Consider the following 15464-nt stretch of genomic DNA (forward strand, 5'->3'; position numbering starts at 1 on the left):
ACAATGCTAACACATATTGGAAGACAGGTCAGGCTGAGAAGCCCTAATATGAGAGGCAACATCAAGAAAAAGGCGCTTAGGTTTACCAGCCCCGTGAGCAGCGGTAACTGTGCATTCAAACGGCTCGCACTTAAAAAGGTTGTGTGCATAAATTATAGGTGGCTCAGCATTAAGCGTGGCAAAGCGCATGCACTACCAGTGCACCTCGCTGGAGCCCATTACTATGCTCAAAAATGTTGTGTGCACAAGTCACGCCTAATGCAGCGTGTAAAATGCGTGCGCAGAACAGACGCACTGTACACACCGACATCCTGAAGAAGGCAGGAAAGCACGCACAACAGCATGCGAAAATGCACCGCAGCCTACCACACAGGAGAAAAGCCTATCGCAGGGCCTAGTCTAGTGGGGCCGTTGCATTCAACCCACCAGGCTGCCCAGTTCCCCTAACCCCAACGGGAGTGGGAACGTCGTTGGGACAGGACGCCGAGCATGGAGAACGATGGCAGACCTAAAAAACCCCTGTCTCTGAAGGTAAAACGTTTTGGTTTTTTTTTTTTTTTTTTTTTTTTTTTTTAACTTACAGGAGTTTAGCGCTCACCGGCTGAGTACAGAGACTGTCTCCGGTTGCAGGAGGAGAGGGCATCTGCCGTCACCATTGCGCTCTGCCTCTTGCACCCATTGCCTTTCAGCTGTACAAAAGCCTTGGTCCAGTAGTCGGGAACAGACTACTGGACCAAGGCACACCACTGAGGGACTATGGAAATCACCTCAGGAATTCTCAGCAGGTGGAGGAACCTTTAGGTATCACGGCAGGAGAGCAGGACTTTCGTTTCTCAATTTAAATTCTCCTTTCAAAATTCACAGCAATTCCCACAGGAAGATGCACATCCCCTATCTGCTGGAGATGGAGAACACTGGCAGGCTGGGATCACTGCAGGAGTATATATACTGTGACAACAGCTTGCTTCTTCCTCCATCTGCTGGCAGGGAAGCATAACCCACTGGAGTACTGAGTCCATCTGTCTACACACTAGGAAAACAATTCTTCAAAATGGTTTTCTTGTTAGTAACCAAAATTATTTGCACAATGTTAGTTCACTTGGATATATGGAATTAAGGATCAAACAAGCTGTACGTGAAAGCTTGCACTAAATACATCTATGACAAGCTTTCAAGAATTATCCTCTCTTCATCAGGTCCATGAAGAGACAATGGAATTGTACTGGTTTAAACAGTATAGAACAATACATATATTGAAAGAGAGCAAATTTTTATCACCACAAAAATTTGCTCTCTCTTTCAATATATGTATTGTTCACAATTGCGTTGAGAGAGTGGTAAATACCAGCCATTTTGTGTACTTTAAACAGTATAGAGTCATCTAGGTCTTAAGCCATCTCCATGTGTCATTACAGTTCAAAAAAGGAAAGCGAGGGTAGAATGCCAAGGTGATGAGAAAGTTAAACTTTGCAGTTGAAAGGGTCTATATTTGTTAATGAGTGAAAAACCAATGTGCTTATTAAGTCCTTTTGTGTTTGTTTCAGTTTTTGATCAGATTAATTTCAAATTTTCCATTCTTTTTTGTTTGTACAATGTATTGTGCTCTTTCTGGAGATTTATAGGTGTGTGATCTCCGGTATTGATGTAGAAGAGAAGAAGAAAAGGAGTTCTGCTCTGTCATTTCAATATATTTTGTATGCTGGTGAAACATGTTCCATTGTTTGTCCTTTTTTCACCAGGTCTCTTTCTATATCTTCATTCAGGGCCATATGTTTTACTACTCCAAACTTATTTTGTTTTAGACTTCTTGCATAGACAACTACATATTTTTTTTATTCCTGTTCACATTTCTCTAATATAAGCAGTTAATTCAAATAATTTGGAATCATTCATATTTGTCAGCTCTTTACTTAAATCCTCTTGAAGTACTATGGCTTTTTCCATATCCTTACTATGAAGGCATTTTAAATTTCCCTGTTTTAATGGTATCTTTGGAAGATACCATACTCCAAACCATGTGCTCCTGAGTGTCAGCTTTCCTCAAGATTTATTTTAAAAGTTGATCTAGTTCCATTTTGGTTAAGGTGGACCATATCCCATCGGACTAGACTCCCCCTTCCCAAGAAGTTACCCAGTTCCTAATGAAACTAAAATGTTCTCCTCCCTGCATTATTGCATCATGCACTGATATTCCAGAGCTCAGCCTGCTTCTAGGACAATGCATATGGAACTTGAAGCATTTCTCAGAATACTACTCTGGATGCTCTGTATTTTAGTTTCCTACATAGAAGTCTCCAGAAACTCCCTACTGCATCTTCCAATATCATTGGTACCCACATGAAAATTGATAGCCAACTCCTTCAAAGTACTTCCTAAAATCCTATCACACCAAACAAGCTAGTTATCAAGAAATTGTGATAATAAAATATATTAGGGCCATCTGTTCAGTAGAAATGCACCAAAAGGAGTCCAGGGGCACTGCTGGCTTGTAAATTAAGGCATTCTGTTGAGCTGTCTCTCTCTCTCGATAAGTAGAAGAAATGATGTATCTTTTGAAGTTACAGGCTCCCAGGAAGGGAATTATAAAATGTAGATCTCTTCAGGCTTAGTTAGTTTCTCAGGGCTCTGGGAAATGTTTGAAATAGCAAATGTTTAAACAAATGTTTCTCTGTAACCTCGTGACCCTAAATCAAAGAAGTGCTGTTTTAATTGCTATCCAAAACTATATTTAAGAATGGCCGTTTCAATCACAAATTAAGTCAGTCCTTTAGACTTACTAAGCTGACTTCCTTATGCGCATAAGAAATAAGAAATAAAGGCTATTATTCATAAGAAATACACTGTCTCTATTTTCCTGTTGTCCTTTGCTAAACATTTTTTCACTGCAAAATCTTCTCAGCCACACACATTCTAACTAAATTTCTAATGATCGAATCAACAGTTCTATCCCTACACTCGAGCATATACCCTTGAAGATACATCCATCGCACAAGAGGATAAACAAGTCACTTGGAATGCAAATCCCAGCTACTGTATACTTTCCTACCAATGAAAGGTGATCTGCTTCCTGGTGACCTTATTCCTTCAAAGCAGTACAGGGGGCTGCTAAAGTGCAGATGGGATCTCTCTACTATATCCCTGAGGGTCTCCTCTCTACACTTCTGGCTACCTCATCTACCCCAACGCTAGCTTCCTGAGGCCATTCTCATTCTCTGAACACTAGGAGGTCTTTGTGTCACATGCACATATTAAACCTTTCCATAACAGATAATTATACATATGGCACTCTGTGCAAATGACTGGATAGCACCCAATCTTTTTCAGAACTATCTATATTTTTTAACTCAAAAAAAGATATGTATATTTTAAACAAATATTAAGTTTTAGCACTTTTGCATTGAAATTTCTGTTTTAGTCTAGTTATGTTTCATTTTTATATGCGTTTATAAACCTTATAGTTTTTATGCTGATCTGTGTTTTTCTGTACACTGTTTAGACCAAAATAGTTATATGCAGCTAATAAATATTTTTTAAACATTTAAATTTACAAGCAATTAACCCAAAATTTGAAATAAGTTCTCTCTATAACTCAAACACAAGAAAAATCAAGAATTTCTCAACATAAAGAGTTCCCAAACAAACTTAAAATACTGTATTCCACAGCATCCAAATACATTTAATCAGTGTGGATAACAAAAGAACCAATCACAAATACATAACAAAAACTTAAACATTCAAACCACAATATCTTGAGAATAACCCAAATAGAATTTGACTACATATTAAAATGAGAGCAGGAAAAAAAAAAATCAATCAATATATGGAAACAAACAAGAAAAGAAAAGAGCAAGGATAACCACTAAATATCAATGAGGAAAAACCTACACAATGAAATCTGCAAATCTAAATATAAGGAAACAAATTTAAAAACACTGAAGAGAGGTTAAAGAAAAATACAACAAAAATGTGAACTCCAATTAGAACAACAAATACAAAAAGATAAAACAATTAATAGGCATAGTGCATTGTGAAAATAAAACTAAGCATTAAGTCTCCTCTCATGCCCACCATACAGGGACAGTACTTAAGCAGCTCCGTATAAATGTAAAAAACATAGGAACAAACTGCTCCTCTGCATTCTCTTACCATTTTGTGCATATTGTCTTGCTGTTCCGCCAGCCTCCACAATAGGTAAATGATACTCAGCACTTGCTGCATAAGCTGATGGGATTCTGGTTCTAAGAGATTTCCAGAAATAGCACTGGAAAGCTGTGCAGGAGAGGCTTCAACCCAACATTCAATTAGTAATGGAATTATCATCTGAATGAACCCTTTTAGATTTTCAGCTGAAGACAACCCTTCATCCATGATACTTGTAATACCAACCAGGGATCTAAAATAGAACGTATAACATAGTGATTATAGGAAAAACATTCATAAAAAGTAATGGAATGCCAAAAGATTCTTTAACTAATTCTGACACAGAAGTGGGCATTTGTGTTGGATTACTAACAAACAATTGTGGTATAAATGAAAAGAACTACAGTCAATGTGACCTAAAAGAACAAGTACATAAGGAAATAGAAAAAATAATGTAGAATCAAGGACCCACCATCTGTGAGTCACTTCATTAATCAAATATTCTTATGTATGCCATATTCCTCAAAAGAAGGACCCAGAGGAAGCTGGCTTTATGGCTCAGTTGATAAGTGCCGAGCACTACCATGAACCAAGTCCCTAGTTCAATCCCTGGGTCAATTCCTCCACTCCCTGGGTCGGTTGGGGCTAGGGATATTGCAGAGGCAGTGTTCATAGTCAGGGGGGTGGGGAGAGTGATAATCATTGCCTCAGAGTGATAACTACAGGTTGGACCTGTGGCCCAGAACCATCGCTGCAACGAGAGGACTAAACTAGAGAATATAAAAAAAGGACAGTGAGCTCCCCAACCAAGGAAACTCGCATCTGTCATCAGTGGTACTAGCCAGTCCGGTGGGGACAGGGAAACTCCCTTCCATAGATGATCCGCCTACAGTCACCACTGCAGTTGGGAGGAGACCTCCATCGGCAGGTGGAGCTGAATCAAATAGTCCTGAAACTGCGGGTACCACCAAGACAGCAGGGAACACTGAAGATATGCTTAGGACAGATCCAGAGAGGTCAGAAATTCCCACAACTGCACAGTCATTATCACCAAGGGTAAGGTTTCCTTGCGAAAATGTTTCACCTGCAGATGATGGTTGACACCTTTGAGGTCCAGGATGGGTCAAAAAGAGCCTTCCTTCTTTAGCACAATGAAAAAAATGGAATATCACCCCGTATTTTCTTGAGACATGGGCACGGGGACCACAGCCCTCAGACTGAGGAGCCTTGATAATGTACATTTCACTGGCTGCTTCTTCTGCAGGGAGTGGCAAAGAGTCTCCATGAACACATCACGAGGAACACTGCGAAACTCCATCGCACATCCCTCTTGTATCACCTCCAGGACCCACTGATCAAATGTGATTTTGACCCCCCTCTGATAAGAGAGGCACCCCCTTATCTCCTGTTCCCGGGAGTGGATCAACAAACTTTCATTGGGAGGCTCAGGAGATTACACTACCTGAGCCCGCGCCCCATTTGGGCTGTCTGGGACACAAGGACTGAGACTTACGAAAGGTACAGTCCTCTGAAAGATTGCAACTCTGTAAGGTCAAACACACTGAGGACTGAACCTGAAGAAAGGATTACAATCCTTGAAAAAGTTCCACCCCAGAAAAGTCAGAAGGAACCATGCCAAGGCCCAGGGGCAGGTGTCCTGAGCCCTCTGAACTACCTTCCCCTGCTGACGACAAGTTAGTGGAGCCCCCAAGATAAGGTGACCCTTCTATCAGCTTTCTCTCCATTCCCACACCAGGCTGGCAAGAACCGGGCTTAGTAAAATCAAAGGGGAATAATTCCCCCTAAGCCTCCCAACAGTGCCAGATTGAGATACCCAAATATGACAAGTACACACAGGGCAAGGCACCTAGTTTACTTTACTACAGGCGCCATTCAACTAAGAAAAAATGTTTACTGGTCACAAAACTCTACTGTTCCCAACTACCATGTTAACTCCATTTGACTGTATGCTAATTGCATATTTTGTATGATAATTGCATATTTTGTAAACCATTATGATGGCTCTACCGAATAACGGTATATAAAACTCTACAAATAAGTAAATAAGTAAGTAAATTCACAACACTGTGCCGAAATAAGCTCCCAACTGAGCTCTAACAAGACACTCAGAAAATGCGCATAAAAACAAGCGCATTTGTACATATGAGCATAAAAAAGGCATGTCCATGCGCGCACAATTTAGGTACCCTGGTAGGCGCTCCTATGCTCTTAACTGGGCGCCCAGCTAGACACACACACACACACACACAACAGGCTGCACGGACGGGCACACAAATCATGATCCAACAGAACTGCAGAAGGCAGTATACGGCGCACAAAAAGCATGTGATGGCACTGCTACAGCCTACCACGCAGCAAACCAGCCAAGTCTCAGAGCGAGGCCTGGCTTCAAGGGCTGCTCAACCCACCAGGCTTCCTCCCCGATCATCACCAGAGGCGGGATCAATCGTCAGATCACTCGCCAAGCACGGAGACCAGAAAGAGGGGGGGGGGGGAGAGAAGAATCCCTAATTAACTCCCCTTCTCTTCTCACACAATTTCCCAGCTGAGTACAAGCATCATCTCCAGCTGCAGGGGGAGAGGGTAAATACTGTCACCACCATGCTCAGCTTCCTGCACCCACTTGTCAGCTGTTTTTAGTTTTGTTTTTTTACAGCTAAGTCCACACCAGCTCCCGGACCAACACACTGATCTGAGGGACCACAGAAATCCCCTAAGGAATTTTAAATTGGAGGAGGGACCATTTATCACTGCAGGAGAGGGGGCAAATTAAATTTCCTTGTTTTCTTCTTCTAAAACTTGAAGCAATCCCCAGTAGGGAGATGCATGTCCACCATCTGCTGGAGATGGAGAATACTGGCAGGCTGATGTCACTGCAAGAGTATATATACTGTGACATCAGTTTTGCTCCATCTCCATCTGCTGGTAGAGGTGCATAATCCACTGATTCTGAATTCATCTGTCTGGGCGCTAGGAAAATAGGGCTCCAGAGGTCATTTTGGAAATTATAGACTGGTGAGCCTGACTTTCGTGCCAGGAAAAATCATGGAAACTAGTCTAAAGAACAAATTCACAGAGCACAGATAAATATGGTTTAATGAGACTAGGGATGTGCAATCGTTTAGGACGAATTAGGCAATTTCAATGAAATTGCCTAATTCATCCTGGTTCAGGGGAACCCAAAAACCAAGCCAAATTTTCACAAAATTTCGGGAAAATTTGGTTTTCAGATCCCCCAAGTTTGAAAGACCCGAACCACAGGAAATACGAAATTTCCCGCAGCGGGCCGAAAACAAAGCCCAAACCAAAAGGTTCGGGCTTTGCACATCTCTAAATGAGAGACAGCCAGCATGGAGTTACCCAAAGGAGGTTTTGCCTCACAAATCTGCCTTTTTTTTTTTTTTTGAAGGGGTTAATAAACATGTGGATAAAGGCAGTAGATGTAGCGTATTTGGATTTTCAGAAGGCATTTGACAAAGTCACTCATGAGAGGTTTCTAAGAAAAACTAAGAAGTCATGGGATAGGAAGCGATGTCCTTTTCTGGAGTGCAAACTAGTTAAAGGACAGTAAACAGAGAGTTAGAATTAACTGGCAGTTTTCTCATTGAAAAAAGGTAAACAATGGAATGCCTCTGATCTATTCTTGGACCAGTGCTTTGTTAATATTGTAACACAGTGATACTGTTTTCCCGCTTTTTGTGTGTGCTGGACCAGGCTAGCTGTCTGGTCCACCTTGACTCCCACAAAGGGAGTGAGCTCTGTGGGAGGGACCCTGAAAGACATGGGAGAGGCCAGAGGGTGGGACCAGCTGGGGAGCATAAGTGGATAAGCCCAGCTGCGTTCAGGAGGCCCTGACCTCTCCAGAAGGGAGTAAGCTGAAAACTACAAAGGTAGGCAGCGTTTCTCAGCCCTGTGTCAGTTTTAATGTGAATAAAGTAAATATTAATTCAGAAAGGCTGGAGACAGCATGTTTTCTGATTCCAAGAGAGTGAAGCCTGCTCGGCCACCCTCACAACTATATTTATAAATGATTTAGAAAGGGGTAAGACAAGTGAGATGATCAAATCTGCAGTTGACACAAAATTGTTCAGAGTAGTTAAACCACATGCGAATTATGAGAAATTGCAGGACGACTTTGCAAGACTGGAAGATTGGGCATCCAAGTAGCAGATAAAATTTAATGTGGACAGGTGATGCATATAGGAAAAAATAACCAATGCTGTAATTACACAATATTAGATTCCATATTAGGAGTTATCACCCAGGAAAAAGATCTAGGCATCATAGTGGACAACACATTGGAATCGTCAGCTGTATGCTGCAGCGGTCAAAAAAGCAAACAATGTTAGCAATTATGAGGAAGGGAATGGTTAACAAAACAGAAAATATCATAATGCCTCTGTATCGCTCCATGGTGAGACCGCACCTTGAATACTGTGTGCAATTCTGGTCGCCGCATTTCAAAAAAAGTTATAGCTGCACTGGATAAGGTACAGAGAAGGGCAACCAAAATGAGAGAGAGGAAGGAATGGCTCCCCTATGAGGAAAGGCTAAAGAGGTTAGGGCTGTTCAGCTTGGAGAAGAGATGGCTTAGGGAGGAAATGATAGAGGTCTATAAAATCATGAGTGGACTAGAGTGGGTAAATGTGAATCGGTTATTTACTCTTTCAGAAGGACTAGGGGGCATTCCATGAAGTTAGCAAAATAGCATATTTAAAACAATCTGAGAAAATTCTCTCTTAACAATACAAAATTAAGCTCTGGGATTTGATGCCAGAGGTTGTGGTTAGAGCAGTTAGAGTAGCTGGGTTTAAAAAATGGTTTGGATAAGTTTGAGGAGGAGAAGTCCATAAACTGCTATTAAGTTGACTTAGGGAATAGCCACTGCTATTGCTGGCATTACCGGCATGGGATCTATTTGGTGTTTGAGTACTTGCCAGGTATTTGTAACCTGGACTGGTCACTATTGGAAGCAGCATGCTGGGCTTGATGGACCCCGCTCCGTGCAGGTTACCCCCATGCCTTCTGTTAAGGGTGATAACTGACACACCATGTATGTTACCCCCAAGCAGAAATGTTGCACCTATTAAAGTAACCTCATTTCTTCAGTCAAATCCTCTAGGGCAGCGCTTCTCAACCGGTGTGTCGCGACACACCAATGTGTCGCCAAGCACCAGCTGGTGTGTTGCAGCTCCCGATGTCCCACAACCCCAGTTATACTTCCCTTTACCTTTTTCCTGCCCACGCAGGCCAATGGAAAACCTCCCCCCTTCTTCCTGAGCCTGTGGGCCAATTGGAAGCCTCCTCCGTTCTTCCTGCCAGTGGGAGGAGGAATCCTCTGATTGGCCGGTGGCACAGAAAGAAGGGGGGCTGGGTGGAGTGGCAGTGTCCAGGCCCGTGGCGATGAACAAGCCCAACCCTGTGGCCACCATGGGATGGAAGTGCTGAAATTAAACACAGCGGCAAGCCACAAAGAAAAGAGGCCAGCCACGCCAGGAACCGTGATAAGGATTCCCCAAAGCGGCAGTGAGTTGCAAGCACGAAGAGTCCGGTTGCTCCAGGGAATCCCCCCGATGCAACAGTGAGCGTGGCAGAACCGCGTTTAAAGTCAAAGTGGCACTCAGCCATGCTGGTTACAGATGGGGCAATTGGAGCTCCCAGCAGCCGTAAAAGTAGGCAGATTGGGGGGGCCGCGGGAGCCTAGGAATATCCTGACAGCCAGAAGAAAGGCTTGAGTGCTGTGGCATATTATTCTAAAATAAATGTTTGCTGCTTCAGTGCGGCTGAGAAGGCAGTGGCAGCACTGGGAAATATGCCACTGCAAAATGAAAGGGGAACACAGCATTGGGGCTCTAAGCAAAGTGTGTGTGAGAGAGAGAGAGACTGGGCAGGGAGGTGACTGGGGTTATGTGTGTGTGAGAGAGAGAGAGAGAGACTGGGCAGGGAGGTGACTGGGGTTATGTGTGTGAGAGAGAGAGACTGGGCAGGGAGGTGACTGGGATTATGTGTGTGAGAGAGAGAGACTGGGCAGGGAGGTGACTGGGATTATGTGTGTGAGAGAGAGAGACTGGGCAGGGAGGTGACTGGGATTATGTGTGTGAGAGAGAGAGACTGGGCAGGGAGGTGACTGGGATTATGTGTGTGAGAGAGAGAGACTGGGCAGGGAGGTGACTGGGACGTGTGAGAGAGAGAGAGAGAGACTGGGCAGGGAGGTGACTGGGGTTCTGTGTGTGAGAGAGAGAGAGAGACTGGGCAGGGAGGTGACTGGGGTTCTGTGTGTGAGAGAGAGAGAGACTGGGCAGGGAGGTGACTGGGTTCTGTGTGTGAGAGAGAGAGAGAGAGAGAGAGAGAGAGAGACTGGGCAGGGAGGTGACTGGGGTTCTGTGTGTGAGAGAGAGAGAGAGAGAGAGAGAGAGACTGGGCAGGGAGGTGACTGGGGTTCTGTGTGTGAGAGAGAGAGAGAGACAGACTGGGCAGGGAGGTGACTGGGGTTCTGTGTGTGAGAGAGAGAGAGACAGACTGGGCAGGGAGGTGACTGGGGTTCTGTGTGTGAGACACAGAGAGACAGACTGGGCAGGGAGGTGACTGGGGTTATGTGTGTGTGAGAGAGAGAGAGAGAGACTGGGCAGGGAGGTGACTGGGGTTATGTGTGTGAGAGAGAGACTGGGCAGGGAGGTGACGGGTTATGTGTGTGAGAGAGGGAGAGACTGGGCATGGAGGTGACGGGTTATGTGTGTGAGAGAGAGAGAGAGAGACTGGGCAGGGAGGTGACTGGTTATGTGTGTGAGAGAGAGAGAGAGAGACTGGGCAGGGAGGTGACTGGTTATGTGTGTGAGAGAGAGAGAGAGAGACTGGGCAGGGAGGTGACTGGGGTTCTGTGTGTGAGAGAGAGAGAGAGACAGACTGGGCAGGGAGGTGACTGGGGTTCTGTGTGTGAGAGAGAGAGAGACAGACTGGGCAGGGAGGTGACTGGGGTTCTGTGTGTGAGAGAGAGAGAGACAGACTGGGCAGGGAGGTGACTGGGGTTCTGTGTGTGAGACACAGAGAGACAGACTGGGCAGGGAGGTGACTGGGGTTCTGTGTGTGAGACACAGAGAGACAGACTGGGCAGGGAGGTGACTGGGTTTCTGTGTGTGAGAGACAGAGAGACAGACTGGGCAGGGAGATGACTGGGGTTATGTGTGTGAGAGAGACAGACTGGGCAGGGAGGTGACTGGGACATGTGAGAGAGAGAGAGAGAGAGAGAGACTGGGCAGGGAGGTGACTGGGACGTGTGTGAGAGAGAGAGAGACTGGGCAGGGAGGTGACTGGGACGTGTGTGAGAGAGAGAGAGAGAGACTGGGAAGGGAGGTGACTGGGGCGTGTGTGAGAGAGAGAGAGAGAGACTGGGCAGGGAGGTGACTGGGGCGTGTGTGTGTGAGAGAGAGAGAGAGAATCTGGGCAGGGAGGTGACTGGTGTCTGTGTGTGAGACAGCGACTGGTCGTAGGGTTTAATTGGGATGTGTGTGTGTATGTGACTGACTTGTGGGCCCTAAAGAAGAGGACTGTGAGGACAGAACTTCAGCAGCCGCTTCTGCTCCTGGTATGTGCTTTCAAGGGAAAGGAGTAGGAGAGTTGCTGGAGAGGGGTAAGTAAAGGTGGCATTTTAAGTTTATTTTTCTTGATTGACTGCCATTTTAATTATTGAGTATTATGTGATGTGACTGCTGTTTTGAAATATTTTATTGATATTTGGACAATTTTTATGAGTTTTAATTGTTTGACCTTATTCTGTTCATCAATTGTTTTGAAACATTTATTAATATAGTTTTACAGTTATTTCTGTGTGGGGATCTATAGCAGCTTGGCTTTTTTGGTTTCCTAATAGGAGGTGTATTAGTGTTTAGGACCTGATTTAATATTTGTAGTGTTGCCTTTTCATAGATAGTGTTGTTAAGTGTTCCATAATGCAGGTGTAACTTTGTGCAGATTAGTTTCTGTGCATTATTGCAGATCCTGGGACTGTGTTAGGTGCTATAATTCCCTTTCCATTTCTCCAGGTTTGCACTGCATGCAGAGTGGCTTTTTTTGGTTTTCCATTCCAGTTTGTCTCCATATTTATAATGTGTGGTCTTTCTGTACTTGAAGGTAGGTTCACCAAGTACAGAAAGTAAAATACCAAGTACCTTGGTGTGTGCCCAAGGTGAGGTATTTTACTAGCATGTAGGCAATTGTATCAATCTTATTTGTTGTGTTTTCGCAATAGGATATGCATTAGTGGTAAATTATTGCCTTTTCATAAGGAGGGCTATTGCGCCTGGTAGTAAAGGGAGTTTGTTTTGCTTTTACTGAGATGTCATCAGAACCAGAATATCTTTTTTTTGCATGGTGAGTTCTATGGGTAATGCCCTAGTTCTGCTCTGCATCTATTGTTAGGGGTCAAGGGGGTTCCCGTGAATGCAGAATGTATGTTTACATATAGCCCCGTGATGGTCATATGTTCAGTTATGTCCCGGCCGAAAAAAGGTTGAGAACCACTGCTCTAGGGAATAATGTTAAAAAATGATAAACGTATCTGCTATTGTTTGGCGTGCGTAACAAATGTATCCGTTTAAACTTTTTACTGAAAACCAATAAAAAAAGAAAAAGAATTAACATAAAAAACCACTTACATACCCTACACAATGCTCTGCAGAGTGCACAGAGCAGGGAGGCTCTAGCCCCAATTTGTGTTGTTGGTGCCTTTCTTTTTTAGCTTTATATTAATTGAATTTTTAATTTTTCACAAAGCACCAAACTTTGTAATAGACACATGATTGAAAATATAATAAACAAGCAATTATGTTAACAAAGAAAACACATCTCTTCAATCTCGTTAAACCAAAATAATAAGAGGCAGAAAATAAGGAGAAATAAAGGATAAACTAGCACAAGAAACTGCCATAGCATGAACTTATCAATACATCCTACAAATATATAATTAGACTGACTAATTAGCTGTTATGTCTAGGGGATTAGAACCAAAAAGCATTTTTTGGTTCTAATCACAACAGCACAAAGCTGTTCAAGATCAAAAAAAGACAAGAATCTTGGTGAAAGTACAAGAGTGCAGTTTTCCCGACGCAAGGTCCAGAAACCCTTCTTCCTTTCCTGTGTAACTCGAGCTAAATCAGATAAAATTCTAACATTTTGATCCATAAACTGTTTATTCATTGTTGCAAATATACCTTCATAACATTGCTCAAATCATTTTCAGAAAACAGTTCCGATTGGGGGGGGGTATTCGACTGAAGAAGCCCTTCTGCCCTTCTGTGAGAAGGGAACTTTTCTCTCCTCTTTGGGCCTGGGGAGTATCTTGTGGAGGCCTCCGAAGGGGCATAAGAGCCCGATGGTCTTGTTTTTAGTTGTTGGATCATGGCAGCTTGCTGACGCTGCTCGGGGACATGCGGCCGCAGTCCTCACAGTTTGCCTGGTCATAATCTGAACCCAGGCATAAGTAACAAGATATGTGGCCATCAGTGACAGACATAATCTTGCCACAGGCACAGAATTTAAACCCTGGTTGAGGCATCCTGCTGGATTGACTCTCCTGTGGTTTGATAGCCTTTTTTTTTTTTTTTTACACCTCACAGGAGAAAAGAGCTCCGCGTGTCAACCGTCACGCGGAAAAAAAGTGGACTGAGGAACCTCAGGCAGGCACGGGAAGATACAGGAGGGAGCACATAGCTGAAAGACTTTACTAATCTTAGAGAGCTCCGCCACCTAGTGGCACAGAAGACGTACCCTGACAGCATGGCTAATTCAGCAGCTTATCTACGTTAAAATCAGATTGACCCAAATCCCAGTATGGCCTACTCTCTACATTTCAAGTCTAGTTTCCAGACTACCAGAAAGCATAATATGGCATATGCCATATTTTCATCTGAAGGCCCTGGAGAAGTTTGTGAACAAGGATAGCCGCAAAATCTGCAGGGGGTGAATAAACTGTAGGAGCCCAAAGATGTCTGCTTCCAAGTTCTTTTCTTTTCCAATACTGGAGTCTTTCAGTTTATCCCAAGAAGCTGGAGTAGCAGAGATCCTTCGAAGGGAAGCTATACTACAGCAAGTCTGGTAGGGGATCAGATGGACTTCTAATCATGCATGAACATTAATCCATGACCCTAATGATGACAATGAGAGAGGCTGCTGGTCCAGAGGGGAAACATCCAGGAGAAACTCAGATCAAAAAGAGCCCACCATCCTCACCTTCAGATTCGTGAAGGGATTCCCTGGAAGAGAAGAATCCACTATCACTTCTTAGTAAGGACTTACTCCCAATACTGGAAGCTCTTGCGGTGAAGTATGCACCAATACAGAATTTGGAGCTGCCCCACTCTGGGAAAATTTCCTCCATCTTGGACAGGAAAGGTTATAATCTCCTACTTTGGTCTTCAGGGCTTAAGGAGACAAATTCTTCACTTGATCCGGATAACTTACATGGTAACAGAAAAGGACCTAAAAGGTCCATCTGTCTGCCCAGCAAGCTTAAGGTATTAACTGCCACTCTGAGCAGGCTACTCTCATGTTTCTCTTAAGGGCAGTAACTGTCACTCTGCAGTTATCCCCAAGCCTTATAACAACTCATAAAAATTTCTGCTAGCAGCCTTTTTTTTACTGCGTGATGAGCTTTCTTGAAAATTCAGAGAAAGCTGGTTGTCATGCTTTGCTTATGGACTTGGCCGTAGAAGCAGTCCTGTGCTTTTTCCCTTATGTCTGCATATCAGTACCACAGACGCTAGAAGTTGGGGGCACTCTTGATGGTAATCTGAATCCAATTCCTCTTTCCCCCTGCCAAAGTGAGGAGCAATGTTGTAGTTGCATTAAAAGCATCAAGGCTTTATTGAATAAGGGTGGTAATCTCCATGCCTCCTGTTAAGGATAGTAACTTATTACCATGCATACTTTTCTTCATTTCCTTCCTCTAGCCTTTAGAGATGCACAAGGTTTATTCTATGCCCCTATGAATTCTTTAATTATTTTTTGTCTTCACCACCTACTCCAGAAGGGCATTCCAGGAATCCACCACCCTCCCTGTGAAAAAATATTTCCCAACACTAGTTCTGACTCATCCCTCCTGGAGTTTATATTGTGACCCCTAGTTTTATTGTTTTCTTTCCAATGAAAAAGGTTCAATGTTCATGCAACATTAAAACCTTTCAGATATCTAAAAGTCTGTATCATTTCTCCCCTGCACCTCCTCTCTTCCATGGTATACATATTCACATCCTTCAGCCTCTCCTAATAAGTCTTCCGATACAGACACCACACCATTTTGGTCACCCTTC

The 15464-nt window shown here is 43.6% G+C and overlaps 1 protein-coding gene across 6 annotated transcripts in view; it reads right to left on the minus strand.

The window, feature by feature from the left end:
* TEX10 (testis expressed 10) overlaps positions 1–15464 on the minus strand; it is a 678603-nt gene that overhangs the window by 601784 nt on the left and 61355 nt on the right. For 5 of the 6 annotated variants that reach the window (XR_003854633.1, XR_003854635.1, XR_003854634.1 and 2 more), the window contains exon 3: positions 4147–4393. The exons of the other annotated variant lie outside the window; for it this stretch is intronic. Coding sequence is in view for 2 of the 5 variants with exons in the window: in XM_029589916.1 (XP_029445776.1) it covers positions 4147–4393 (247 nt within the window). In the remaining 3 variants the exon portion in view is untranslated. The remainder of the gene's footprint in view (positions 1–4146; positions 4394–15464) is intronic. 6 annotated transcript variants of the gene reach the window in all.

This window comes from Rhinatrema bivittatum, chromosome 2 (assembly GCF_901001135.1).
Source record: "Rhinatrema bivittatum chromosome 2, aRhiBiv1.1, whole genome shotgun sequence".
Classification (NCBI taxonomy): Eukaryota; Metazoa; Chordata; class Amphibia; order Gymnophiona; family Rhinatrematidae; genus Rhinatrema; species Rhinatrema bivittatum.